Source organism: Oenanthe melanoleuca, chromosome 14 (assembly GCF_029582105.1).
Source record: "Oenanthe melanoleuca isolate GR-GAL-2019-014 chromosome 14, OMel1.0, whole genome shotgun sequence".
NCBI lineage: Eukaryota > Metazoa > Chordata > Aves > Passeriformes > Muscicapidae > Oenanthe > Oenanthe melanoleuca.
The window spans coordinates 14,462,657-14,488,415 of NC_079348.1; the positions used below are offsets into that span (position 1 = coordinate 14,462,657).

Below are 25,759 nucleotides of genomic sequence, written 5' to 3' on the forward strand. Positions count from 1 at the left end.
CCTCTGTCGCGATCGTGTCGCGACCGCGGGGAGGGACGGGGGCGTGGCCAGAACGTGGGGGGCGGGTGTGTGGGCGGGGCATAACCACGTGACAAGCACTAGAGCATCGCTGATTGGCTGCGGCCGCGCGGGACGGTTGAGCCGGCGGCGCGCGCCATGGCGGCAGGTGGGGGAGCGCGGGGGGACCGGGGGCGACAGCGGGAATTGGAGGGGGGGACAGGGGTTAACGGGGGTCATGGCTGAGCATGGGGGGGACACGGGGTAATGGGGTGTGAGCGGGGATGGGGGACATGGCTGAGCACTGTGGGGACACGGGGTAATGGGGTGTGAGCGGGAATGGAGTCATGGCTAAACATTGGGGGGACACGGGGTAATGGGGTGTGAGCGGGGATGGGGGACATGGCTGAACATGGGGGGACACGGGGTAATGGGGTGTGAGCGGGGATGGGAGTCATGGCTGAACATGGGGGGGACACGGGGTAATGGGGTATGAGCGGGGATGGGGGACATGGCTGAATATTGTGGGGACACGGGGTAATGGGGTGTGAGCGGGGATGGGGGACATGGCTGAACACTGTGGGGACACGGGGTAATGGGGTGTGAGCGGGGATGGGGGACATGGCTGAACATGGTGGGGACACGGGGTAATGGGGTATGAGCGGGGATGGGGGACACTGGGTAATGGGGTGTGAGCGGGGATGGGAGTCATGGCTAAACATTGGGGGGACACGGGGTAATGGGGTATGAGCGGGGATGGGGGACACTGGGTAATGGGGTGTGAGCAGAGATGGCGGACATGGGGGCGGCACTGAGCGTGGGAGGGACACGGGGCGTCACTGGGGATGGGGGAACCGAGGCATCACCGGCTGTGAGAGGTCGGAGCACGGGGGTGCCGGGACTGTCACTGCGGTTGGGGCAGCTCTGGCAGGGTTCGGGGCACAGGGATAACGGGGGCGTCACCGGGGGGCGGGTGTGCTCCGGGCACAGGGACCTCTGGAACACGCGGTTACCGGGGGCCGAGGGGTTTGTGGGTTTGTGGCGTGGCGGTAACAGGGATGACAGTCATGCTGGGGTTGGTTGGAGTTGGGGCTCAGAGCATGGCAGTAACAGGGTCGTCACTGGAGCTCAGGGCTCGGGGCAGTGTCAGCAGGCACGGGGGATTCAGAGTATGGGGGTACTGGGGGTGTCACCGGGCACAGGTGTGTTGCTGGATCTGGGGGGCTGCATACACTGAGATACAAGGGCGTCACTGGCCATGGGGGCTCTGCACATGGAGTTAATGGTGTGCCACCAGGGCTAGGGAGGCTTGGGACATGGAGATACTGGGCTGTCACCAGGGTGGGAGGACCTGGAATATGGGGTTACCAGGTCTGCCACCATGCTCGGGGCACAGAGACACCACCGGGGCTGCAAGGTCAGGGCTGCTGAGGTGGCGGGGATGTCATTGGGACTGGAGGAGTGCAGGGCTTGGAGGTTCTAGGGGCATGCCTGGGGCTGGAGGAGGGGAGTAATGGGATCATCAGCAGGACAGTAGGGCTTGGGGGTGTCACCACGGCTGGGGGGAATTCGGGTAAAGAGATAATGGGGGAATCACCGCGCTTGCATTGACACTGGGGAGACTCAGGACATGCAGACAGTGAGATGCTAGCAGGGCAGGGGACCTCGGGGCATACAGGGGGCAGTGAGGGGTGTCAGGCTGGGGTTCTGTCCCCCCGATGATCCCGGTGCTGGCAGCCTGGCAGCGTCCCTACCTGAACATCTTCAAGCACTTCCGTGTGGAGGAGTGGAAGCGCTCTGCCAAGGAGGGGGATGTGGCCGCCCTCACGGTAACGGGGCACCCTGGGTGGGGGGCACTGCCAAGGGTGGGCAGTGCTGACCCACCCCCATCTTTCCCTGGTTTCCAAAGGACTCGAGGCTGAAGGGAACAGTCTACCGGATCCGAGGCTCCAACCCGGCCAGCAGCTACCTGCAGCTGCCACGGGCAGGGACACAGTCCCTGGGGCTGACAGGGCGCTACCTCTACCTGCTCTTCAGGCCCCTGCCCCGCAAGCACTTCCTCGTGCACCTGGATGTCACCACCGAGGTCCGTGGCACAGGGTTGCCCCTCTCAAACTGCCATCGTGGCTGATTGAAGGACTGGGGATGGCACTGCTGGGCTTTGGGGCTGCAGGACGTGGCTGCTCTTTGCTGCTGGTGGGTCACTCCTGGCTGGAGATGGTTTCCATCCTGGTGGCATCTCCACTGGCGCCAGGAGACATGGAGGGGACAGGAGGCAGGGTCACATGCCTTCTCCTCTGCAGCACTTCCCTGCCGAAGCCACCAGGGTGACTAAAGCTCCGTGTGTGTGTCTCTTCCCAGGAAAACCAGGTGGTTCGCATCTCCTTCTCCAGCCTCTTCAAGGAATTCAAGTCCACGCCCACCTGGCTCCAGTTCCCCTTCGTCAGCGGGGCAGCCAGCGAGGGCACAGCCCAGCGGGGTGAGGAGCCGGGGCTGGGCTGGCACACCACCAAAATAAATTGTTAGAAAGTAGATTGAGTCCTCAAGTTGGATTGATGCATTTGAAGAGAAGCTGTGGCTGCCTCATCCCTGGTAGTGCCCAAGGCCAGGTTGGATGGGGAGCAACCTGGAATAGTGGCAGGTGGCCCTGCTCAGGACAGGGGGATGGAATGAGATGGGTTTTAAGGTTGTCCCTCCCAACCTAAACCTTTCCAGGATTTTATGATAACAGTGGTGGGCCTGAGCAGAAGCCCCTCTGCAGCTGGATCAGAGCTGTAGCTCCTGGCTGGGCTGTCCCCTATCCCTGTTTTCCCAAACAGTGGGGTGCAGTGCCAGGCCAGGCATGAGCCCATGGAGGTGGTGGGATGCCTGTCTGTCCTTCCCCACCCCTGAGCCTATAAGACCTGTTTTCCCATCTCCCACTTGGCACAGGCCTGGTGGGAATCTTGCCTGGTAAATACTTTGTACTGAACCCTGTGAACCTTGTGTCTCCTGTCCAGCAAGGTCTATCACGTTTTAGTGTTCTTTTTTCTCTTCTTCCAGAGTTGGGATTAAAAGGTCTAGAGATGGAATTTCGTGTTTGGACTCAGATGTTTATTAATTTTTATCTACGTTACAGTGAATGCTACAGCACTTCTAGCTAATAAGCTAAAAATAGCAAAATGGTGATCTGTCTCTTGTTACAAGGTCTTTTAAGCCCAAACTGTCTAATTAAGAACTAATACCTAAATTATTTTTACTTTTCACCCAATAACCAAACACTCATGACTCGCAATGTGGACTTTTCTGTCCAGTTAAACAAGATCCCACCTAGACTCATGAAGAAGAAGGTGAAGAAGAAAGAAACCTCCGCCTCCATCTTGCCCTCTATTCTGCTGTATTCTAAAACCTCAAATTCCAAAATTTCCACTATATGACATTACACACTTCTATTCAAACTAAACCTGTGATCTTAGTTCTGTCATTTACTTTTGGAAGCCTTCCCAAAGGCCTCAGGTCAAAAGCAGTGTTTTCTTGAGGGTCAGTGCCTGTCAGCACAGAAAGTTTCAAGGCTCACAGCAAGTTCCACGTCTGCAGGCTGTTTCCAGCATCCCTTCTCCCAGCTGTGCTCTCCTCCCCAGGTGGCCCTGGAGCAGCCCCGGCCGACGCGCGCTGGACGTGCCTGGTGCTGGACCTGCCCTCCATCCTGGCCCTGTACCTGGGCCGCAGGTACAGCCACCTCAGGGGGGTCAAACTCTGCTGCAACCTGCTCGTGAGAAACCTCTGCACCAGTGATCTGCTTTTTGAGCCAGGTGAGGAGCCCAGAGCCTGCTTTCTCCTGAGGCTCCAGCCCAGCCTAGGGGGACCCCATGGGGGTTCAAAGCTGAGTTTGCAGCCCTGGCAGAGCACTGGGCTGCTGGTGCTTTATGATATGAACAGAAAGGGTAAAATATTTGGTATGGTGTTAAGTTTCCACACAGGCAGGGACACCTTCCACTGTCCCAGGCTGCTCCAATCTCTGTCCAGCCTGGCCTTGGACACTGCCAGGGATCCAGGGGCAGCCACAGCTGCTCAGGGCACCCTGTGCCAGGGCCTCACCACCCTCACAGGGAGCAATTCCTTCCCAATATCCCATCTATTCCTGCCCTCTGGCAGTGGGAAGCCATTTCCCCTTGTCCTGTCCCTCCAGGCCCTTGTCCAAAATCCTTCCCCACCTCTCTTGGCACTGGAAGGAAATCTGGAATGGAATACAGTCTCCCAAACTCTAGAGGAAAGTATCCTCTGATTTTCCAGCTGTAGAAGTGAATGAAAAGAGCAAAGTTAAATATCTTTCAAAGGTTAGGAATCTTTTCAGGGGTAAAAATGAAAGGTCTGATCGAGCCTCACTTCTGCAGGACTTGCCCTTTTATCTGCTGGAAAAGCATGTGATTTTTTTGTGTCAAAAATCTTCCAACCTGCTTTTTTTATCCACATGCTCAGTGTGGCAGAGGTACTTTGGTCAAATCCTTTGTTTTCTGTCTTTCCTTTTTTATGCTGGAATTCTGTCTGAACTGCCTGGCCTACTGGGAAGCATCAGTGAGGAAGAAGTTATAGGGCTGCTTTGAAATTCCTGAAACTTATTGTATCTTTCCTGAAACCTTTCCTGTTTCACTCTCCTAAATTTAAAAATACATGGAGGAGACAAGAAAATGGGCAACAAGCCTTAAGAGAAATCATGTGAAACTGCTGAATCAGTGACAGAAATGGCATGAAGCCTGAGGCTGGGGGTTTATAACTGGAATTCAAGAGTTTGTGCTCTGGGCTCCTCTTTGGAGGTTGGGAGTTACTGTGCGGGGTGGGTTTGTTACAAACCTCAGACTTTGTTTCTCAGGTGGGAAGTGCTTTGTGCCCGTATCCCACAGGGAATGTGATTCCAGGCAGCTCCCTGGGCTAGGAGAGCTCAGAGTGTGTGTCCCTGTGGTGGCAGGTGTGACATTTGCTGAGGCCCGGCTCGGTGACCTGTCCTGCCACGGCATCGCTCCCATGCCCCGGGAATTGGCCTTCCCTGTGCCCAAGGGGGAGAAGTGGCACAACCTCTATGACTACATCAGGTATGGCTGCTCCAACCCCACTGCAGCTCCCAGACCTCCCCATGCCCCTGGGAAGGGCAGGATGGGCAGTGCCACTTAAGGAATGACAGATCCAGGTGAACCTGGGGTGTGGGTGGGCATTTAGGTGTTGTTAACAAAGACACTCTTAGTGCCATCTGCCTTTGGTACCCCTGTGTTTGAAGGACCATGAGGCAAAAGGGGATCTTACAGGAGGCAGTGAAGGGGCCTCTGTGCCAGGCTGAGGTACCAGGTGCCAATGCAATATCCCAATGACACGGTGCCTTCCTCTGGTTCTGCTCAGGTTCCCACCTGAGGGGGCTAAGCTGCTGCACAACTCCATCCAGAAGAGCTTCCCAAGTCCTGTGGCAGGTGGGAATGCTGGGGACAGCACCAAGGCTGTGCCACCCCAGTTGGGTGCCCTGGGTTCCCAAAAGAGCTCGACCTGCTCCTTGTGCTGCTCAGGTGACCAAGTCCAGGGGGAGCGTGGCCGCCCGCTGACCCAGCTGGTGACACCCTCCAGAGCCACCTCTGACCACCTGTCCCTGGTCCAGCAGACAACCAGTCCCAAAGCTGTAAGTGTACCCTGGAGGAGGCTTCAGCTCCTTCCTTCCTGCTTCCCATAGAGCTTTTCCCTGCATCTCTGTCTTAATTTAAGATGTAGAAGCTGTTTGTTGTCACTGGCAGCTGTTCCAGGCACAGTCTGGTGACCAGAGCCCTGCAGTCTGAGGGTTCAGTGTGGTGCAACACAAAGACAGGAGATGTGCCAAGTACCTTGAAATCTCCAGACATCCATTGTTTCTGTCTCTGTGGAGGCAGCAGATCAGTGTGTCTTCAAATCATAGATAAGGAAGTGAGGTCTGGAGACTAAGGAATGTAATCAGTGCCCTCAGGGAGCAGAGCAGTGTGTGGAGCTGGGATTGCTGGTGCTGCAGGCAGCTGCCCTCATCTTGGTTTCCCCTTCCCCATGGGGGTGGTATGGGAGCTGTTGTCCAGACTGGCTTATCAGCATGGTGGTGATGTTGGGAGAGGGACTGGGGGAAGCTATCCTCAAGGTGTGGAGAGGGAGAAACTGAGGAGCACAACCTCTCTTTATTAAAAGGTGTCCAAAGGATGGCCATGAGGATGGTGAGGATGGTCTAGAGGGACGGAGTGAGAGGTGCATCAGGTGGAGAGAAAGAGACTGAGGTCAGACCTCATCAGGGGTGGCAGCTCCAATCTCTGCTCTCTGTGACAGGGATAGGACCCAGGGAATGGCTGGAGCTGTCAGGAGAGGTTTTAGTGGATACTAGATAAAGGTTTTTCCCCCAGAGGGTGGTTGGGCACTGACCAGTCTCCCCAGGGCAGTGCCAGACCTGCCAGAGCTCCAGCAGCATTTGACATGGCTCTGGTTTGCTGTCTGAGGGAGATGAACTGTTCACAGACAATACTGGGAGCAAAAAGAGAGCAGCTGGTTAACAACCTGGCCAAGCCAGGTACCCACAGGGCTGCTCTCCCTCCACATTTTTTCCTCCTTGTTTGTGTTGCTGTGAAGAGCTGTCAGGACAGATTTGAGTGTCTCCCTGTCTCTGCCCCAGGCAGGTGGAGGGCACTGGCAGAACTGAGCTCTGTCTGAGGCTTTCCTCATTCTCAGGTGCCACATCGGTGTCCTGTGATCACCAAAAGCATCCCAGAGGTTCACCTGGCAGTGCCAGGGCCTGTGAGAGCCGTGCCTGCTGGAGGCCCCATGGAGGAGAAGCAGAGGCTGCACAGTGCAGGGGACACGGGGCAGCCACTGCCACTCAGTGATGGTGGCATCCACGTCTGTGCTCATCAGAGGGGCAGACAGGCACCCCGACCTGTCCCTGGCTCAGAGGAGGTGTGTGAAGTTTGGAGGGTCACAAGGGGGTTTTGGGGTGTTATTTCTAATGAAGGGAGAGTGGGAACACAAGGTTCACACTGTATTTCAGTGAAACTTGCAGAGTCCAAAATGTCTTTTTCTGATGAGCAGTTCTTCCCACCAGCACCTTACTTGCCTTGACAGAGGGATCCTGTGTTCAAATGTGCTGACCTTAAGCCACAGATTAGCCCAGGTGTGTACAGGAAAGGCTCTGGGCCTTATGCCATCCCACAGGACAGCCCTGGAAGTGTCCAAGGCCAGGTTGGACAGGGCTTGGAGCATCCTGGGCTATTGGAAAGTGTCCCTGTCCATGGCCAGGGGGTGGAAGTGGATGGACTTTAAGGTCTATTCCAACCCAAACCAGCTCCCTGGGATTTTTACAGTGGCCCCAGCTCTCTGGGCATCATTGGGACTGGATGGGAGAGCTGCTTAACTCAGAAACCCCAGCTCCTCCTGCTGCCAGCTTTGACTCTGCCAGGTTAAATGCTTTAAAGTTGTCCCCTCTGACAGGAGAAACCCAAAGCTCCTTCAGAGAGAGCCCCGTGGAGGGAGGACCCCAGCCTGGCTCTAAGCATGATGGTGCTGTCTGGTTTTCTTTTCCAGGGGCTTGTGCCAGATCCCATCCTGAAGCTGAGAACAATTATTGGCTTTGGAGGATGCAGCACCAAATGGGTCAGTGGCTTGGATGATCTGGGGAGTTGATCTGTCATTGTGTGGCCAGGATATGGATGTTTTGGGAGTGTGAAATGCAGCTGAGTGTGGCACTGCTTGATGTGGAAAATGATCCCAAAGTGGGTGGGCATGAGCATCTGTGAGAACTGCCTGCTGTTAGGATGGTGAATGAAAAATTATGGTGCCCATTAGACAGAGTCATAGGATGGAAAAGCCCTCTAAAGACATCAATTCCAACTGGTTTTCTCAGGATTCCCAACCCACTGACCCATGTCCTGAAATGCCACATCCACATGTCTTTCAAACCCCTCCAGGGATGGTGACCCCACCACTGCCCTGGACAGCTGTGCCAGTGCCTGAACACTGTTTCTGTGAAGAAGTTTTCCCAGTATCCAACCTAAATTTCCCCTGGCACTTGAGGCTGTTTCCTCTTGTCTTGTCCCAGTTCCCTGGGATCAAAGCCTGACCCTCACCTGGCTGCTCCCTCGTGTCAGGGAGTTGTGCAGAGACAGAAGATCCAGGCTGAGGCCCCCCAGCTGCTTCTCATCAGACTTGTGCTCCAGACTCTTCACTAAATTTCAGTTTAACCCATTAAAACTGGTGCTGCTTTGTTGGAGGCTGGGAAGGAAGGGCTGTGTTTTGGGTTGTTTCTATGGCACACTGGGCCTTGCTTGTGATCTGTAAAGGGTAAAGGAAGGGTTTGTTTGGTTCAGTCAGTTCAAGGCTCTGCCAGCAATATCATTTTCCTTGGATCTGCTGTTCAATAGTAGGGAAGAGACCTTAAAGCCCTTCCCATTCCATCCCCTGCCATAGGCAGGGCCCTCTCCTGCGAGCCCAGGTTGTTCCACACCCCATCCAACCTGGCCTTGAACACTTGCAGGGCTGGGGAAGCTGTGCCTGGGCTGTGGGGCAGTTCTGGAGCTGTGTCCCCCTGTGTTGGTGCTGCAGGCTCTGTGGACACAGGACAGCTCAGCTGTGGTGTACCCCTGCCACGCTGTCATCGTCACCCTGCTCCTCAGGACCGGCGAGCAGAGGTTCTTCCTTGGCCACACAGACAAGGTGAGTGTAGCCCTTGCTGCCCTGCTGTGGGAGCCTGGATGGTGGTCAGGACAAACTCAGGCACTCTCTATATTCTGGTCTTGAAGTTTGCAGTTTATTGCATAGGGTGTGCGTGAAAAGGGCCCTGCAGCTCAGAGCAGGGCAGAAAGAGAGTGGGGAGTGATAGGATTGATAAGAGAGGAAATAAGAGAGAAATTTTCCCATTTACAACACAATAAGTCTTCTTCTTCTATGTTGAATATTCTAATTTCCACTAACTAATCTAATACAAGATACAAATTCTCTAACATTTACATACAACCTATAGAAATCACTACATTACCATGTTTTATTACTTATCTCTAAACCTTATCTTGGATCCTTCCTGTCATGCCTGGAGAGGGTCTCTGCTGGCTCTTTGGTATGTTTGCAGCAACTGGTGTTATCTTAACAAAGGGAGAAGATCTTCAAGCATCCACATTGCTGCTCTCCAGCCGCTCAGTCGAAACCTGCTTTCATTTCAATCTCGTTTATGGTTTCCATATTCTCAAAACCTTTTGCTAGGCAATCATGAGGTTTTCCTGATTCATGCTTGCCAGCAGCCTGGTGGCAGCCCTGTGCTGGCAGCCTGTGCCAGCCTGCAGGGCTGCTGTCCGTGCTCCCCGCAGGTGTCGGCGCTGGCGCTGGGCGGGAGCTGCTCCCTGCTGGCCTCGGCGCAGGCCGGGCCCCGCAGCCTGGGCCGCCTCTGGCACTTCCCCACGGGATCCTGCCTCTGCCTCTTCAAAACCTGCCTGCAGTCCCTCGTGTCCCTCAGGTGTGTGTCAGCACTGCAGCACGGCAGCTTCTCCGTGCTATTGCTGTGTGATAGAGCAGGGATGAGTTACAGCTGCCTGTGCTTGTGCTGAACCTGCTGGCAGCTGGCCTGGGTGTGCTGCAGCTCTGCTCAGCTTATCCCTCAGGTCTTGCTGTCTCCCCATCCCCACAACTTGTCCCCTTTTATGCTCTGTGAGGATGAACCCAGGGTACAAGGAGCTGTTTTTCACCAGGTCTCTCTTCTTGCAGCTTTTCCCACAGTGGAGCTGTTCTGTGTGGTGTTGGGAAGGACGTGCACAGCAAAACGGTGAGAGCTGACCCTGGGGCTGGGAGGTTTCCCTGAGAGAGCTGTTCTCCCACATTCTGTAGTTATTTTCCAGGCAAACCTCTGCTCTTGGCTTTCCTAGTCATGTTCTTGGGTCACATCCTTTTCTCTGCCTAGAGAATACTTTCCCTCTGCCTGATGCTTCTGCAAGTGAACAAATCCTTTTGGAAGCAGCTGAAGAGACCTGCTGGGGTTGTGCTTTGGGGCTGTTCTATCCCTGGAGTGGTCCCAGCTAGGACCAAGGCAGGGTGGTGGGGATATGTCTTTATTTTAATAGCATTTAGAGCAAGATGTGAGGTGAAATCTGCCAGCTCTAGGCATCACTGTGGGAAGGGATGCCAGGCAGTGGAGCTGCCTCCCAGCTTTGTAGCTGGGGATGACGCAGATCCCACGTGTGGCAGTCAAAAATAAACTTGTTCCATGGGACTGGGGGTTTTGTTTTGTCAGTGGAACTGTTTTTCATCCACTGTTTTCATCCTTTAGTGACGACCATCAGCAATTAGCTGTGCCATCACTAAGTGAAGGAAAAACCACACAGTGCTTTGTGTTTTTCCCAGCATGTGGCAGTGTTCTGTGATCTGTGTGGGAGCTGGGGGGTGGGATCAATGGGGTGAAAGCACGGTGGGAGAATGGGGGTGCTGGGGGAGTACCTCTCCCAGGGTGATGCCTCAGCCCATCCCAGCCTCTGAGGTGATGCTGGGTTTGGTTTTAACACTGTGCTGGAATGCAGAGCATCCTCCTGCATTTCTGCAGGCACCTCTGCTTTAGGCAGAGGGTTTGACTCTTGCCCCTGGTGATGGGACTGAGGACACACAGGTCTGCACTGAGCAGGGGATACGTGCTGCCTCCTGCTCCCTCAACCCTGGGGCAGCTCCTGTATCCCAGCAGGCAGAGTTCCCACTGCTCTGTGGATTTTCTTTCCAAGTCTGAGCCCTGTTGCCAGGCAGCCCTGGGATTTAGAATCTCTAATTATGGATTGCAGACAAGGATATTGCCATGAAGCTTTGCAAAGCTGTTGGACTCTCCTAAGCCCTCTGTGCAATGGGTTTTATTTCCCTGCTCCAGCTCTGTTATCAATACTTTGTGCCCAGCTCTGGAGCAGCTGCTGGAGGAAAAGCTCTTCTGCTGCCAAGGTTTTGAGCAGCTCTCCCATCATATTTTCTTGCTTCAGATGGTGGTGGTGTGGAACACTGCTCAGGTGACCCGTGGTGGAAGTGTGACTGTGCTGGCCAAAGCACACACAGATGTGGACATCCAGGCCATGAAGATTGCTTTCTTTGATGATACCAGGTAGTGTGCCAGGAAGAGAAACTGAAAGTATTGATTCTTAGATATTGGGAAGAAATTATTCCCTGTGAGGGTGGGGAGGGGTGCCCAAAGAAGCTGTGGCTGTCCCATATCTGCAAGTGTCCAGGGCTTGGGACAATCTGGGATAGTGGGAGGTGTCCCTACCCCTGGTGGGGGGTGGAACAAGATGAGCTTTAAGGTCCCGTCACCCCAAACCGCTTTAACTCGATAACTGTGGCATGGCTGGGGGTGGGGGGATTTGTGGTGCTGCAGCCACCCGGTTGCCATTCCTGTTCTCAGTCAGGGGCCTTGGGACACTGCCCTTCCCCCAGGGGAGCCCTGCCCTGGTGCTCAGGCTGTGTCTCTGGACAGGATGGTGTCGTGTGGCCGGGACAACGTCAGGCTGTGGCGGGTGCGGAGCGGGGCGCTGCGCTCGTGCCCCGTGGCCCTGGGCGAGTACCACTCCCTGGACTTCAGCGACCTGGCCTTCGAGGAGGGGCCTGGGCAGGAGCAGGAGCCAGAGAACCGTGTGCTGTAAGGCCTGCCACTGCCACTGTCACTGCCACTGTCACGTGTCCTGCGAGCCCTGCACCTCTGCACCTCTCCCTGCTTAGCATTTGCCTTCCCCCTCCACCACAGAGCTTTGCTGGGGTTCTCCCTCAAAATGCAGCTGCCTTCTGGAGCTGGGAGAGGCTCTCCCCACTCAGCACGTGTCACCTCCCAAAAGGGGTTTGGCTGCTCGCAGAACAGCCTCTTTCTTCTGGCCATGCTGCTGTTCTCTCCCCACCTGAAGCTCTGTTGGATTCCTGGGTCAGCAGGAGGAGCCTGGTACACATCCTCTTGCATACAGACACACACTTTGTTGTTTTATTTTAATCATCAAAGCCAGACCTTTGTTGCCACCCCATGCTGTCCCACAAAGGCAGAGCTGTGAGCTCAGCCAGCCTGTGGCAGAGGGAGGCTCCTTTCTGGAGTTTATGGCAAGCTTTTAGCTCTTTTGCTGATTTCTGTTCCTCCACTTCTTTGGAGGTGTGTGGAACACTCAGACACCTTGTTGACCTACTTGTGAGCGAGGATTGCTTTACACAAACCAACTGAACCAAGGTAAACCAAGGTGGTTTTTTACTAAAAGAAGGCTTTCCTGTTTGTTTTTCTTTTTTTTTTACAGCTTTGTGTGCAGCAGGAGTGGCCACGTGCTGGAGGTGGACTACAAGAATGTCTGTGTGAGGAGCGCACGGCGCCTGCTGCCTGCACAGCCCCGGGGGGACGGGGAGGAGCAGCCAGGGAGCAGCTCAGGTGGGAGCAGGGGCAGCCAGGGAGCAGCTCAGGTGGGAGCAGGAGCAGGCAGGGAGCAGCTCAGGTGGGAGCAGGGGCAGGCAGGGAGCAGCTCAGGTGGGAGCAGGAGCAGCTCAGGTGGGAGCAGGGGCAGGCAGGGAGCAGCTCAGGTGGGAGCAGGAGCAGCCAGGGAGCAGCTCAGGGGGAGCAGGAGCAGCCAGGGAGCAGGGGCAGGCAGGGAGCAGGAGCAGGCAGGGAGCAGCTCAGGTGGAAGCAGGAGCAGGCAGGGAGCAGCTCAGGTAGGAGCAGGAGCAGGCAGGGAGCAGCTCAGGTGGGAGCAGGAGCAGCTCAGGTGGGAGCAGGGGCAGGCAGGGAGCAGCTCAGGTGGGAGCAGGAGCAGCTCAGGTGGGAGCAGGGGCAGGCAGGGAGCAGCTCAGGTGGGAGCAGGGGCAGGGGCAGGGAGCAGCTCAGGTGGGAGCAGGAGCAGCTCAGGTGGGAGCAGGGGCAGGCAGGGAGCAGCTCAGGTGGGAGCAGGGGCAGGCAGGGAGCAGCTCAGGTGGGAGCAGGGGCAGGCAGGGAGCAGCTCAGGTGGGAGCAGGAGCAGCTCAGGGGGAGCAGGAGCAGGCAGGGAGCAGTTAAGGTGGGAGCAGGAGCAGGAGCAGCCAGGGAGCAGCTCAGGTAGGAGAGGGGGAAAACCACCAGGGACCACTTCCACCACCACTGGGGTCAGAAATCTGTTCAAACCTACTAGTTCTTTACCTAGTGCTGAAAGATTATTTTGGGGTTGATTAGATCATTGCTATTTGCCTCTTAAGGACTGCAAATAATCTTCCTTAGTACAGTAAAGTATCATTTTAAGAAAGATTTTAGCATTTTAAATGCTGATTGCACTTTCAGAGAAACACTACTTTTAGAAACATCAGACAAGGTCTTCATTAGCTGATGGGAAACTTAATGGAGAGATGGAAAAAGAACTAAGATTAAGGAAAAAGATGAATTTGGGGATTTTTTCATTATTCAGCTGGTGCAGAGCATTCGGGGAATCTTTGTCACTCTACATTAAGTAGACCAACTTTCAGCTCTTCCATTAACTTGAACAGCAGGAAGAATTCACTTTCAAGTGTGATTGCTCTGATATCTTGAAACTTAGTGCATAGTTTGCTTTGGCAAATTGAGCTAATTAATCTATAATGTGGCCTTTGAGAGGTATGTAACTGCAGTTCTCACTTCATGGGCAAGAAAGGGCCCAAAAGGAGATGAAACTAAAACCTTGGTGCCTCCTGGTCTCAGTGCTGCCTCTAACTTAAGGCCTTTATACCTGAGTTTAGGTTAGATTTTGGGGAAAATTTCTTGACTGAAAGTGTGATAAGACATTGGAACAAGCTGCCCATTCTGTCCCTGGAAATGTTCAAAATGCCTGTGGATGGGCACTTGGAGACATGGGCTGGTGGTGGGATAATGTTGGGCTCAATGAGGTTTTTCAATCTTAATGATTCTATTAATCAAAACCTCCCAGTTTGTAGATCTGTATCTCCCTTCTGCAGAGAGGCTTTGGGACATGGCAATGAAAGGGTTTGTACCTCAGGCAGTTATCAGTCTGGGATATCCTTTGCTATAGAATCCTGTCTCAGGCAAAAATGTGGCATGGGTAGGAATTTTCTGTGCCTGGCAAGAGTTTCACAATGGTAAAGAGGAGTTTGGAGCCCTGAAAAGGGCTGGCTGAGACCCTTCAGCCTGTTCTGCCAGTCCCTGTGGGCTTCCTGCATCCTCCTCAAGCTCCAGCTGGGGCTGGGGGGGCTACCACACTCAGCTCTTGGATGGGCGCCCTCTCAGATTGAGTTTTCTTGTTTCACTGTATAAAATGCTGTTTTTTGGGTTTCCAGGCCCTGGGATTGCTATAAACAGTATCAGCATATCCTCGACCTTCTGTGCCACAGGATCAGAGGATGGCTACATGAGGCTGTGGCTGCTGGACTTCTCAGCTGCTGTCTTAGAGGCAGGTGAGTAGAGGTGGGAGTGGTGCTTCTGAGCTCCACATCTGCTGCAGATCCAGAGCTCCACTGCCACAGCTCCCACAGCAATCCTCAGCAGTGAGGGCTGTGTTGTGTATGCTGCCTCCAGGGCTGGCTGTCAGTTCAGTGGCAATTATTCATGTTTATTGTAACTCATAGGAGAAAGACAGGATCTCCTGGGAGAGAACAGACTTTCCATCATGATTTGTGTGCCCTTCTAGCCACGGCTCATCTGTCCATGAAAAATTAGGGAAGAAGCTGAGCAGTTGTTGATTGTTTCAAAAACAATCACCATTACAGCAGGGCCCAGGGACTTTAGGAAGGGCAGAGACTAATCTCTCTAACCTGTCACTAAACTCACAAGCATTCAAAGACCTGCAAACATTCAGTCTTCAGGTCGTGGGCTGCTCATTCCTGTGGGCATTGCTTTCCTAAATATGGGTCTGCAGCTATGTTCCTGCTGCTCCTTTCCCAGAGGATTTGTTGACTCCTGTGTCTTTCCCCAGAGCATGAGGCTTCAGTGAGTTCTGTCTGCATCAGCCCAGACAGCCACAAAGTCCTGACCACAACAGCTTCTGGGAATCTGGGCTACCTGGATATCCAGGCCCGGGACTACAACACGCTGATGCGCTCTCACAAGGACTCTGTGCTGGGCTTCTCAGTGGAGGGCAAGTGGAAGCAGATAGCAACAGTGTCCCAGGACAACACCATCCGAGTGTGGGACCTCCCCTCCAGGCAGCAGGTGGGTCAGACAAGAGGCAGCTGGTGGCTCGTGTCCTGGTTTGTCCTGGTTTGAAGGACAGGTGTCTGCCAATAAAGGCAGAAGCTTCTCTTTGAAATGGAGAATGTAAACCCCCTCCCTCCAAATTATTATTATAATTTTGAAATTAAGGGGCTCTCAGGCAAAGATATGGGAATTAGGAATAACAGTTCTTTATTAGGAAAATTAAAATAGAAATGCAGTATTACAAAGAACAATCCCAACCCTGCCAGAGTCAGAATCCAAGCTGTCAGTCAGTCAGGGTGTTGGCACAGTCCCATTCAATGGTGGCTGCATCCTCCTGCAGTGGCAGATGTGGTTCAGTTGAAGCAGTGCTCCTGGAGAAGGTGCAGTTTTCCTCTGAAGCTCCAGGGATGATGTGGAAAGGTCTGGCTTTCCTCTGGAATCCAGTGGAAAGAAAGTAACTTGCTGTCCCAAATCTCAGTTTTTATCTAGGTAGGAAAGGCTTGGCTCCTCCCCTGGCTGGAGCATCTCCCAGTGGGATGATGGAATTTTATCAGTCATGCCCTGGGACTCAGTGGCCATTAACAGGAGATATCTCCTGGAGGGAGGATGGGCTGTGGAAAAGATAAAGATGATTGCCCCACCCTGTCCCAAAGATGGCCCATTAGCAGATAATATGTGCCAGGAGATAAGGGTCACTGCCCCACCCGGCTCCAACAGATGGTGACAGAATACACGTTTCTGGCCACATCAACCCAACACACCCTGGTGTCTGTTTGATCCAGTTATCAAAGCCCCACAGTTCAGGAGCCCTCCCTGAAGAATGAGGGGTACTGTGGGCAGGGGATCCTTTGGAAGTGCAGAGTTCTGAGATACTGTTAGACAAAACTATTTCCTTTTCCTCCATCTTTTAAAGGTTGCTTTTTAGCACAAACCATAACACCTAAGGGCTTTATCTAAATGCCCAAAGAGCCAGGACTTCACTGGGCTTTGAATCCATCCAGGCAGGAGCAGGGACATGCTCATGGTGGAGATGTGAGGCTGACCAGTTGTTGGGTCCAGCTGCAGCTCCAGTCTTCTCCAGCTTCATGCCTGTGGTGTCTCTTCCCTGCAGCTGTATGACTTTTCAGCTGCAGAGGAAGCTCCATGTACTGTGGCCTTCCACCCCTTCTGGAAGATCCTGGCCTGTGGCTTCGACAGCGGGGTGGTGCGGACCTTCAGCCTGGCTGCCTCTGACCTCCTGCTGGAGCACAAGTGAGTGAAGTGGGAGCTGCACGGGTCTAACTGGGTGTCCTGGTGATGAGACAGAGCCACAGTGGCAATCAGGGAGCTCCACAAGACTCAGGTGCCAGCTGGGTGGGTTTGGGACAGATCCCGCTGTGCTGAGGCTCTGGGAGGTGAAAGCCCAAGTTGTGAAAGCCATGAGGGTTTTCTTTGTGACTTCCCAGTGGACAGCAGTAGGAAAGAGCTTGTCCTAGAGAGCAGCTGGGCAGGAAGGCCTGGTGAGCCTCAGTGTGGGATTTGGAGGATGATCCAAAGGGAGAAGGGAGCAGGTTCCATCCAGGCTGGAGCGCTGCACTTGCTGCTCCATTTCCTGGCAAATTGGAGTGTTGGTTGTCCTGGGCTGCTACAGGGGTGAGCACAGTGGAGTCCTGCTCTGTTCCTGGTTAATTGGTTCTTCCCCATGTTACATTCAACATCACCACTGTTCCCTCTGTCTGTAATTCCTTTTTCTCTTCACTTTTTCTGCCCTTTTTCAGGCAGCACCGCACTGCAATCACCGGGCTGACCTTCTCTCCAGATGGCAATTTTATGTTCAGCTCCTGCTTGCAAGGAACTCTGGCTCTGTACAGCTTGGTGGCAAGGAAGACCCAGGTTCTGAGAGTTCTGGGTAAGACTCTAGGGTTGGGGTTGCCTTTTTTCTTTTTTTGTATTAGCACAGACATTCTGACACCACGGCCAGCCCAAACTCAGCCTGCTTGGAGTGATATTTCCCAATGAACCTTCTGAGCTTTGTCGTTTCTCCCTGCACTGGGCATTGCTGGAGCACCAGGAGAGGCTGAGGGAGCTGGGAAAGGGGCTCAGCCTGGAGAAAAGGAGGCTCAGGGGGAGCCTTTTGGCTCTGCACAACTCCCTGACAGGAGGGGACAGCCAGGGGTGGGTCAGGCTCTGCTCCCAGGGATAACGACAAGGGGAAATGGCTTCAAGTGCCCGGGGAGGTTTAGATGTGATCATGGAAAAATTCCTTCAGGGGAAGGGGTGGTCAGGCACTGGCACAGATGCCCAAGGCAGTGGTGAAGTCACCATCCCTGAAAGGATTTAAAAGAGATGTGGATGTGACACTTGAGGACATGAGTTATGGACTTGATGATCTTAGAGGGCTTTCCCAACCTCAATGATTCTGTGATTTCTGTTTGTACCTTCTGTGTCAGCAAACCCAGTGACTGCCAGCACTTCCCTACCTGTCCTGGTTCAAACCCTCTCCTGCTGGTGTGATGATTTCATGAATGTGCTGGGGTCACAGAGATTTATTCATGCCCAAGCCCTGACTCTTTCAATTCTGTGCATGTACAATTTAATTTGTTTGAAGTGGATTGTTGCCCTAATCCTGCCTGCAGCAGAGCTGCTCTGTGCTGGTGACTGGAGCTGGTGGAGAGCTGGAGGCAGCAGGGCAGGAGCAAGGCAGTTTGGAAAAATTAGTGTCACATTTAATGTACCCTTTGGAAATTAGTTGTGACAGCACAAGCTTGGGCAGGGAAAGCAAACTCTGGTTTTTATACAGTGCAATATTGCACAAAGAAGATGAACCTGCCCCAGGAAGTGTACAGGAAAATAAACAGGGGTTGGAGGAATCAGGGAATTCATCCAAAATCACCCAGGTTTGGTGTCAGTGCTGCAGCTGGACCTTCACGTGGTGACTCTGCTCTGAAACTGTGTTTGCTGCCTGGTCACGTTCCAGGGACAGAACAGTGGAATTATGGTCGTGGAATAAATGCAGAGAATTGCTGTAATTTCTGTGATTTTCAGACCTCTGGGTCTCTCTGCCCTCTGGACTGACATCAGTGTGGTGCTGCTCAGCCCTGACCTCATTCTGCTCTGGGTTCAGGCACCCAGGCTGCAGCCGAGATCTTGCAGAGTTCCTCTTGTAGTGCTGAAATCAATTTTATTCCTTTGACTTTGTTCTGCTCTCCTTGAAAATGCTGCTTGTTCACTCAGGCAACAAGCTGTGCATCTCAGCCTTGTTTTTGAGGTGGTTCACTGCACATTCTGGGTGTGTAAGTGAAATTCGTAGCATCTCCTCAGTACAGGCTGCTGGGAGAAGCTGCAGCTGCTGCTCAGCAGCACCATCAGAGTGGGCTTTGCTCCTCCTCACTGTCTTTGTTGCTCTCACTCTCTGTGTCCCCAGGCAATGTGGTGGCCCGGGATGGTGGCAGTGGTGTGGACACCCTGGTGGTCAGTGGGGACAGTCGCCTGCTGGCCTTCGTGGGGCCCTCCAAGTACGTCGTGACAGTGATGGAGGCCTGCTCCCTCGATGAGGTACCCAGCAGGCTGCCCTTGCTCCTGGGCACAGGGGTGTCCCCTGGAAACTCCACAGGCAGCACCCAAGGAGGTGAATCAGGGCACCAGCTGACAATGAGCTCCCTGTTTTCCCTTCTGTGAGACAGAAATAACAAATTCAAGGTTTCTACTCCTCATGGCTTCGTTCCCCTCTAGAAAGAGAATTTGGAGAGGTGCTGTGGAGATTGTCAGCTCTCACCTCTCTCTTAACCTGCTCTCCTGGGCATCACCTGGACCTGCAGCCCCTCATTAAGTGGGAAAGGAAGGGTCCAGAGGACTCCTTAGCCTCGTGTTAGGAGTGTGGGAGCAATCCTGAGGCTCCTGCAGTGGTTGTTCAGTGACTTTTTGTTCCACAGCTGCTGAGGGTGGACATCAGCATCCTCGACCTGCACAACACCTGCACTGTGTTGGACTCTGCAGTGAAGGTCTGCTTTGGCCCCGTGCTTCAGGGTGAGCTCCTGGTATCCACTTCTTCCAATAAAATCCTGGTGCTTGATGCAAAAACCGGACGACTGGTGCGAGAGGTAGGACACTGAAATTCATCTGCAAGGTTTCCTGTGGGGCTGGGCACTTCATGTCTCCATGGGAGGTTAAATGAGAGAAAAACTCCTCCTGGAGCTCACAGGCTTCAAAGAAACACAGGTGGGAAGCCTGCAGCTGTCCCAGTGTGCTCGTGCTCAGGGTGAGCCTAAGCTTGTCCTTGTTTTCTGCACTGTCACACTGCTGTTCTTTTGCTGAAGTGTAAATAAGGACAGGAACCAGCTCAGCTAAGGCTGATGATGCCATTTCTTGTCCTCAGGTGTCCTCTGTGCACAAGCTGACCTGTTCCTCCTTGGCACTGAGCAAGGATGGCCGGTACCTGCTCACTGCTGGTGACAAGGTCATCAAAGTGTGGGACTATCGGATGCGCTTCAACATCAACTTCCAGGTACTGCCCACACAGGGAGGGCAGGGGCTGGTGCTGCATTGCTGGATCCCCAGAGAAGAGAGCAGCAAGTGGGCCCTGTATGACTTTGCCCAGTGTACCCAGTCCCAGTTTGCCCAGCAGAGAAATGCAGCTGCGATCCCACATTGTAGCAATGCCCAGCAGTGGGCACAGGCTGGGGCTGCCAGAGCACCCCAGTGAGACCCTCTGTAAAGGACAGAGGGAGGTGATAGCTCTGTGTTAGGGACAGGGCCACATGGAGAGGAAAATGGCTCACCCAAGGCTTCAGAGGCAGGATCAGACTTTGGACTCTTCAGCTTTTCTTCCTTCCCCAAATGAGTGTGGTGGAGGTCAGCCCCGGTTTGATCAGCCCATAGGTGTGAGAACTGTAGGTGTGATAGATCCTTCTGCTGAGGCCTGTAGACCCTGGCTGTGCAGGACATGGAGTGGAGTAACCCCATCCTGACAGGACAGGTGATGAAGAAGGACTCAAGGTGTGCTCTCTCCCAGGTGTTCATCGGTCACTCAGAGCCTGTGCACCAGGTCGCCTTCACCCCTGACCAACAGCACGTCATCAGCGTTGGGGATGCCATCTTCCTCTGGGATTTCCTAGCTCCACCTCCAGCCAGGTCATCCCCAGGCAGGTAATGGTGCTGGGCAGTGCCTCCCCTGTGTCCCCTTTCCGTGCCCCATCCCTGTGTGACTCCTGTCTCCTCACCTTGCCAGGGCTCATTCCCCTGCATCCACACTGCTGCTGAGGTCAGGTGAGTTTGCCTCTTCCCATGAGTTCTGCTGGCAGCTTTTACAGAGGGTAGGGATTTCTGGGGGATAGTTCCTTCCCTGAGAAGGTCATGTAGTGGGGGACACACCAGCTAATTAGCCTTGAAGGACAATCTCAGATTAATTGGCACACCTCAGTCTGCTTAGGTGGGGGTATTCTGAGCAGAGCCACTCTGGGCTTTCTGGTAGATTTTCAACTTTTGCCTTCTGTATTTCTCCGCCTCCATCTCCTCTGTCTTTCTCCCTTATTGTCTCTTTCTCTCTGTCCCTCTCTTTCTTAAAACACAGAGAAGTGGTTTCTGTGGCAGCTGGAAAACTGAGTTTGGAGGTGTCATCCAGAAGGATGAGAGGAGCATGGGGTGAAGGAAGTGACACCAAGCCTTTTCCTTTCCCAGAGAGCAGCTCTGAGGAGCCCAAGGATGTCCCTGACACCCCCCGGCAGACAGTGCCTGTTCCATCACTGTCCTCCCCACCGTGTTTGGATATCAGCTCTGCCCACCCAGCAGGATTTCAGAGTAAGAGGAACTGCTTGTGGGAAAGGGGAAAATGAAGCTTGTTTTAGGAAAAACTTGCCTAGTTCAGCAGCATCCTTGGAGCCATCCCTACCTGTGATCCCTTCTGGCAGACTGACAGAACAGCCTGCAATTCCTTCCCCTGAGCTGGAGGTGCTGGGGTTCAGCACCCCTTTATCCTCTGCTCTCCTCCACATTCTGAGCTGCTGGCACAGCTTCTCTGTGCTAAACACCTTGTTTGTCATTCCTAATAGGAATTGTCTGCTTTGCCCTCCACCCTAACAGCTGGGCTGTTCCACAGAGCAGGGGAATGACACTGCCACGAGTCAGGCACATTTGAAGATGGCTCCATCTTCCACTGATTTTTCTACCCAGGTATTTTCTCCGAGTCAGACAGGGAGGAGGAGGAAGCAGATCTGCCAGGCAGCAGCAGGAAGGTGGCAAATGTGCACAAAGATGTCTCAGTCCTTGTGGTAGAATCAGATGGGAATGAGGAGCCTGTTGTGAGGCCCAAAGTGCAGCAGGAGAGCCCGAGGTCTCCTGAAAAACCATCAAAAGGTAAATCAGGGGTATTGCTGGTTTGTACAGAGCTGCAGGAGTTTTCCTTTGGGCATGACCTTCCAAGGGAAGTCAGTATTGAGGGAAGCTCACACTGATCCCTAAAACTGCTCATTTTTCTGGCTGTTTCCCTGCTGCTGCTTCTGGGCACACGAGAAGCCTGTCTTCAGCCTGGAGCCAGTATCATCTCTGAGTGGCACATCCCATTAAATCCAGCTGCAATTAAAGCTCCCAATGGCTCTATTAATAGCTGCACAGCCTGGGAGCTGCAGCGGTGTGTGGCGACCTGCCAGGAGCAGCAGCTGCCAGCGCTCAGCCCCAGCAGGACTTGTTGGAAAGCCTCAGGATAAAACTGCCCCCCATGCTCCTGTTACAGGAGCTGTGGGGCTCATGGTTTCACAGGGATGCCTGGAGCATGAGGTGTGGGTGTCCTTAGGCTGTTTGCAGTGTGGTGGGGCTGAGTGGGGAAGGAACTGACCCAGGGAATGGCTGGAGCTGTGTCAGGGAGGGTCAGGCTGGATATCAGGAAAAGGTTCTTCCCCCAGAGGGTGTCAGGCATTGAACAGGCTCCCCAAGGAATGGGCACGGCTGCCAGAGCTCCAGGAACGCTTGGATGATGCTCTGAGGCACAGGGTAGGATTGTTGGGGTATCTGTGCAGGGCCAGGGGTTGGACTTAGGATCCTTGTGGATCCCTTCCCACTTGGAATATTCCACATTCAACACTACAGTTTGATTTTTGCTTGTGTGTGTTCACACATGCACAGCATGCCACAGCCTGGGTGCTGCTCCCAAACCCTTCCCAGGACTGTTTTCTCTTCTGTGTGGCAGAACCCAGGAAAGGGACCAGACCTCCCAAATCCCAGTGTTCCATTCGCCCGGAATCCTACCGGCATTTCACTCCTCGCTTCAAGGCATCAGTGCTCCCCCAGGTGAGAGTTGTGCTGGTTACCAGGTGGAGAACAGGCATTCTGGGACTAGGGTAGGTGGATTTTCCAAATTGTTTCCATTTTGTTCTCTGTTGGAAAGCAATTTGGGAAATATACCTCTGGGCTGATGTTCAGTGAGAAATTCTAACGTTAATTCCCTGCTCTCCTCTACATGTAACTCTTCTCAGTCTAGTAAAAAATGAGTTGTGTTCAACTCTTTTGGTGTTGCCCAAATCTGCATACATTTTTATTCAAAAGGCATGGAAATGGCATGTGCTATTGAGAGTGAAAGACGAGTGAGCAATGGAGTGATTCATTGTGCTCCCATATTTGCGAGCAGCTGCATTGGCAGAGCAGGCTGGGGAAGGCAAATCCATGGAGTGTAGTGAGGAGAGACACAGCACAGCTCCTGCTCTGTTAATAAACACAGCAGGAATAAAGCAGAAACTTAACTCAGCCCTTCCCTAAGCTCTGCTGCTAGTGCTGGGAGAACAGCTACATCCAGATTTCACCCCCAGTCCTCTCCTCTGTCCCTCCACCTGGCAGCATTTTTCTTCCAGTTCCCTTCCTATTGAAATATCTGCATCCCAAGGCAGCCAAACCCATGGAACTGTTTCCCAGCGGGATTAGCAGCTGCTCCTTGGCTGGGCATTTCCTGCCAGCCTGTTTTGTGCCCCATCTGAAAGCATCTGTGCCTGGCTGTGCTGGGGCAGTGTCTCTTTTGTTATGGAATATTATTTGTCTCTTCCATTATGGAATTGTGTGAGTGTTGGCATAGATCTGTGTGGGATGTGTGTTTGAGGACACTCACTTTTTCCTGTGTGGGTGTTGATGCACCTGACCAGACCATTCTTCCAGAGATTATTTTAAGCCAGTGTCTGTTTTTCTTGCAGAGTTTCTTGTCTCCTCCAGCGGGCAGTGAAGTGCTGAAGCTGAAAGCAGTGATCGGCTACAATGGGAATGGCAGAGGGAATATGGTGTGGAACCCAGATACAGGTACACTGGGAATGCTCTGGAGTGGTGGGATGTGTTGCAAGAGAAGCTGTGGCTGCCCCTGGATTCCTGGAAGTGTCCAAGGCCAGGCTGGACAGGACTTGGAGCAGCCTGGGATAGGGAAAGGTGTCCCTGCCCATGGCAGGGGTGGAACAAAATGGGCTTTAAGGTCCCTTCCAATCCAACCCACGAGTGATTCTACTCTGTGATTCTAGGGGTGTCTACTGAGTGAAGTTATGATCTTCTGACTGTTGGATTGGGATCTTTGCTTGAACACGGGTTCTTTGTGTTGGTAAAATCCATAGATCTTTGCTGTTGGCAAGCTTTAGTTGGCGGGGCAGTCTGAGGCTCCAGTTGTTGGGTGGACAGAGCAGGAGGGAAGCTCACAAAGCCCATTCTGCTCCTTTCTCCAGCTGGAATGACACCCAGCTCTGCTTTACTCAGGTTAAGGAAAGTGAGATTTCGCCCCGCTCCCAACCTGCTGCTGCTGAGCTGCATCAAAACTCAGCTTTTACGTATTAATGAATCATAGAATTTTCCACGTGGGCTGTGGTGGGGGCTGTATGTGCAGCCTTTCCATGAAAACATCCCCTCTCCTCCCCCTCCTCTGCCAGGCTTCTTCGCCTACTCCTCTGGCTGCGTCATCGTGGTTGAAGACCTGCACTCGGGGTCCCAGAACCACTGGCTGGGCCACGCCCAGGAGATCTCCACACTCACCCTCAGCCACCATGCCCAGGTAGGAGAGAGGCTGCTGCTGCCCCAGGCCAGGGCTTGTCCCTGTCACTTTGCAATCCCACAGCCTAAAATCCCATCCTCCTTCTGCCTGGAGGCTATGGAAGTTATTTTGGAGTCAGCTAGCTATTTGTTGTGCTGGCTCAGTGTGGGCTGGAGAATGTCCAGAGAAGGGAACAGAGCTGGGGAAGGGGCTGGAGCACAAGTCTGATGAGGAGCTCAGGGAAGGGCTCAGTCTGGAAAAAAGGAGGCTCAAGTGGGACCTTCTGGATCTCCACGACTCCCTGACAGGAGGGGACAGCCAGGGGGAGTCAGGCTTTGCTCCCAGGGAACAGAGACAGGAGAGGAAACGTCCTCAAGCTGTGCCAGGGGAGGTTCAGGTTGAACATCAGGAAGAATTTCTCCATGGAGAGGGTGGCCAGGCATTGGAAGAGGCTTCCCAGGAGTGGTCAAGTCCCCATCCCTGGAGGTGTGCAAGGAATGACTGGATGTAGCACTCAGTGCTCTGGGCTGGTGACAAGGTGGGGATCAGTCACAGGTTGGACTCAATGATCTTGGAGATCTCTTCCAGCCTCAATGATTCTGTGATTCTGTAAAGGCTGTTCTCTTCCTCTGGGTGATGCTGCCTTTCCCTCCTGCCATCAGCTGAATGTTGTTTCTCAGTGAATTCTCCATTTGCCAACCACATCCCTTTAATGTGGGACTGAAAAAACTGTTAAGGCTAACAAGCCTTGTCTAATTACTTACACATTGTTCTGTTAGGTTCTTGCCTCTGCCTCAGGGAAGAAGGATGGAGACTCCCACTGTCAGATCTGCATCTGGAGCACCCAGGATGGGGCCTGCACAGCAGAGCTGTTCCACCATGAGACACAAGTGCAGGCCATGGCATTCTCCTGGGATGACAGGTTCCTTGTCACCATAGGTGAGCACTCCTCCAACAGCAGCTGTGGGAGCAGGGGTGCACCCCAGAGCAGACAGCTCATGGCAGGAGGGTGCTGTGAGCACCAAATACCTGCCAGATGTGCAGCAGGCTCGTGGGTAGAAAGCTGTTGTGTGGTATCTTTGGGACAGCAGGGAATGCAGCAGTTACAGCTTTCTTCTCCTGACTCACTGGTGCTTCTTAAACCCCCTGTAAATGGTTTGTGGTTACTATTTATAGTGTGCAAAGGGAAAAGCCTTCTTCTGGACTTGTTGTTGCTGCCTAGATGGACTTGGACAGAAGTAGCCAGGCTCCCAACTGTGAGCCTCCTGCCAGGCAGCCATGCCAGCACAGGATGGATGCTCAAGCTGTCTGTTTTGTTCAGGCAGGGGACATTTAAAGGACAACATGCAATTAGGAAGCTCTTGTTTTGCATGAGAGGGGACCTGTGGAGCAGGCAATACGCTCACTCCAGGCTGGTGAGGCTGCCTTTGGGAAGAAAAGCAGGCTGGAGAGAAAGGGAGCTTTGTGCTCTTCAGGGAGCAGTGTGGGAGAGGAGCTCTCTTCCTCCAGCTCTGGTCTGGGCTGCAGGGGAGGGAAAAGCTGAAAGTCTCCACAGAGCTTGAGAAAGGCAGCAGGAGAGCACTGTCCTCCTGAGCTCTCCGGAAGTTTGGGAATTTTGCCATCACTGAGGCCAGTGCCTTCTGCTCTCACCCAGCTGTGGTGGCTTCCATGGAGGTCAGCTCCCACCTCAGCTGGGACCTTGG

At 53.5% G+C, this 25,759-nt stretch overlaps 1 protein-coding gene across 3 annotated transcripts in view; it reads left to right on the plus strand.

Annotated features, from left to right (window-relative positions):
* Positions 1-113: 113 nt before the first annotated feature.
* Positions 114-25,759, plus strand: part of WDR90 (WD repeat domain 90) — a 33,659-nt gene continuing 8,013 nt past the window's right edge. Inside the window, exons 1-31 of one of the 3 annotated variants that reach the window (XM_056503066.1) lie at positions 114-166; positions 1,735-1,826; positions 1,907-2,083; positions 2,359-2,476; positions 3,618-3,788; positions 4,943-5,066; positions 5,368-5,435; positions 5,529-5,638; positions 6,697-6,921; positions 7,546-7,614; positions 8,563-8,673; positions 9,321-9,466; positions 9,715-9,772; positions 10,962-11,080; positions 11,450-11,611; positions 12,246-12,373; positions 14,236-14,352; positions 14,871-15,106; positions 16,203-16,342; positions 16,849-16,979; positions 18,495-18,625; positions 19,003-19,170; positions 19,446-19,574; positions 20,082-20,215; positions 20,298-20,335; positions 20,747-20,866; positions 21,239-21,421; positions 22,251-22,351; positions 23,242-23,344; positions 23,956-24,077; positions 24,836-24,995. In XM_056503066.1, the coding sequence (XP_056359041.1) occupies positions 157-166; positions 1,735-1,826; positions 1,907-2,083; positions 2,359-2,476; positions 3,618-3,788; positions 4,943-5,066; positions 5,368-5,435; positions 5,529-5,638; positions 6,697-6,921; positions 7,546-7,614; positions 8,563-8,673; positions 9,321-9,466; positions 9,715-9,772; positions 10,962-11,080; positions 11,450-11,611; positions 12,246-12,373; positions 14,236-14,352; positions 14,871-15,106; positions 16,203-16,342; positions 16,849-16,979; positions 18,495-18,625; positions 19,003-19,170; positions 19,446-19,574; positions 20,082-20,215; positions 20,298-20,335; positions 20,747-20,866; positions 21,239-21,421; positions 22,251-22,351; positions 23,242-23,344; positions 23,956-24,077; positions 24,836-24,995 (3,901 nt within the window). In that variant the 5' untranslated portion in view covers positions 114-156. Of the gene's footprint in view, positions 167-1,679; positions 1,827-1,906; positions 2,084-2,358; positions 2,477-3,617; positions 3,789-4,942; positions 5,067-5,367; positions 5,436-5,528; positions 5,639-6,696; positions 6,922-7,545; positions 7,615-8,562; positions 8,674-9,320; positions 9,467-9,714; positions 9,773-10,961; positions 11,081-11,449; positions 11,612-12,245; positions 12,374-14,235; positions 14,353-14,870; positions 15,107-16,202; positions 16,343-16,848; positions 16,980-18,494; positions 18,626-19,002; positions 19,171-19,445; positions 19,575-20,081; positions 20,216-20,297; positions 20,336-20,746; positions 20,867-21,238; positions 21,422-22,250; positions 22,352-23,241; positions 23,345-23,955; positions 24,078-24,835; positions 24,996-25,759 lie in introns of those variants that run through there. The other 2 variants (XM_056503067.1, XM_056503065.1) reach the window with 2 other exon arrangements.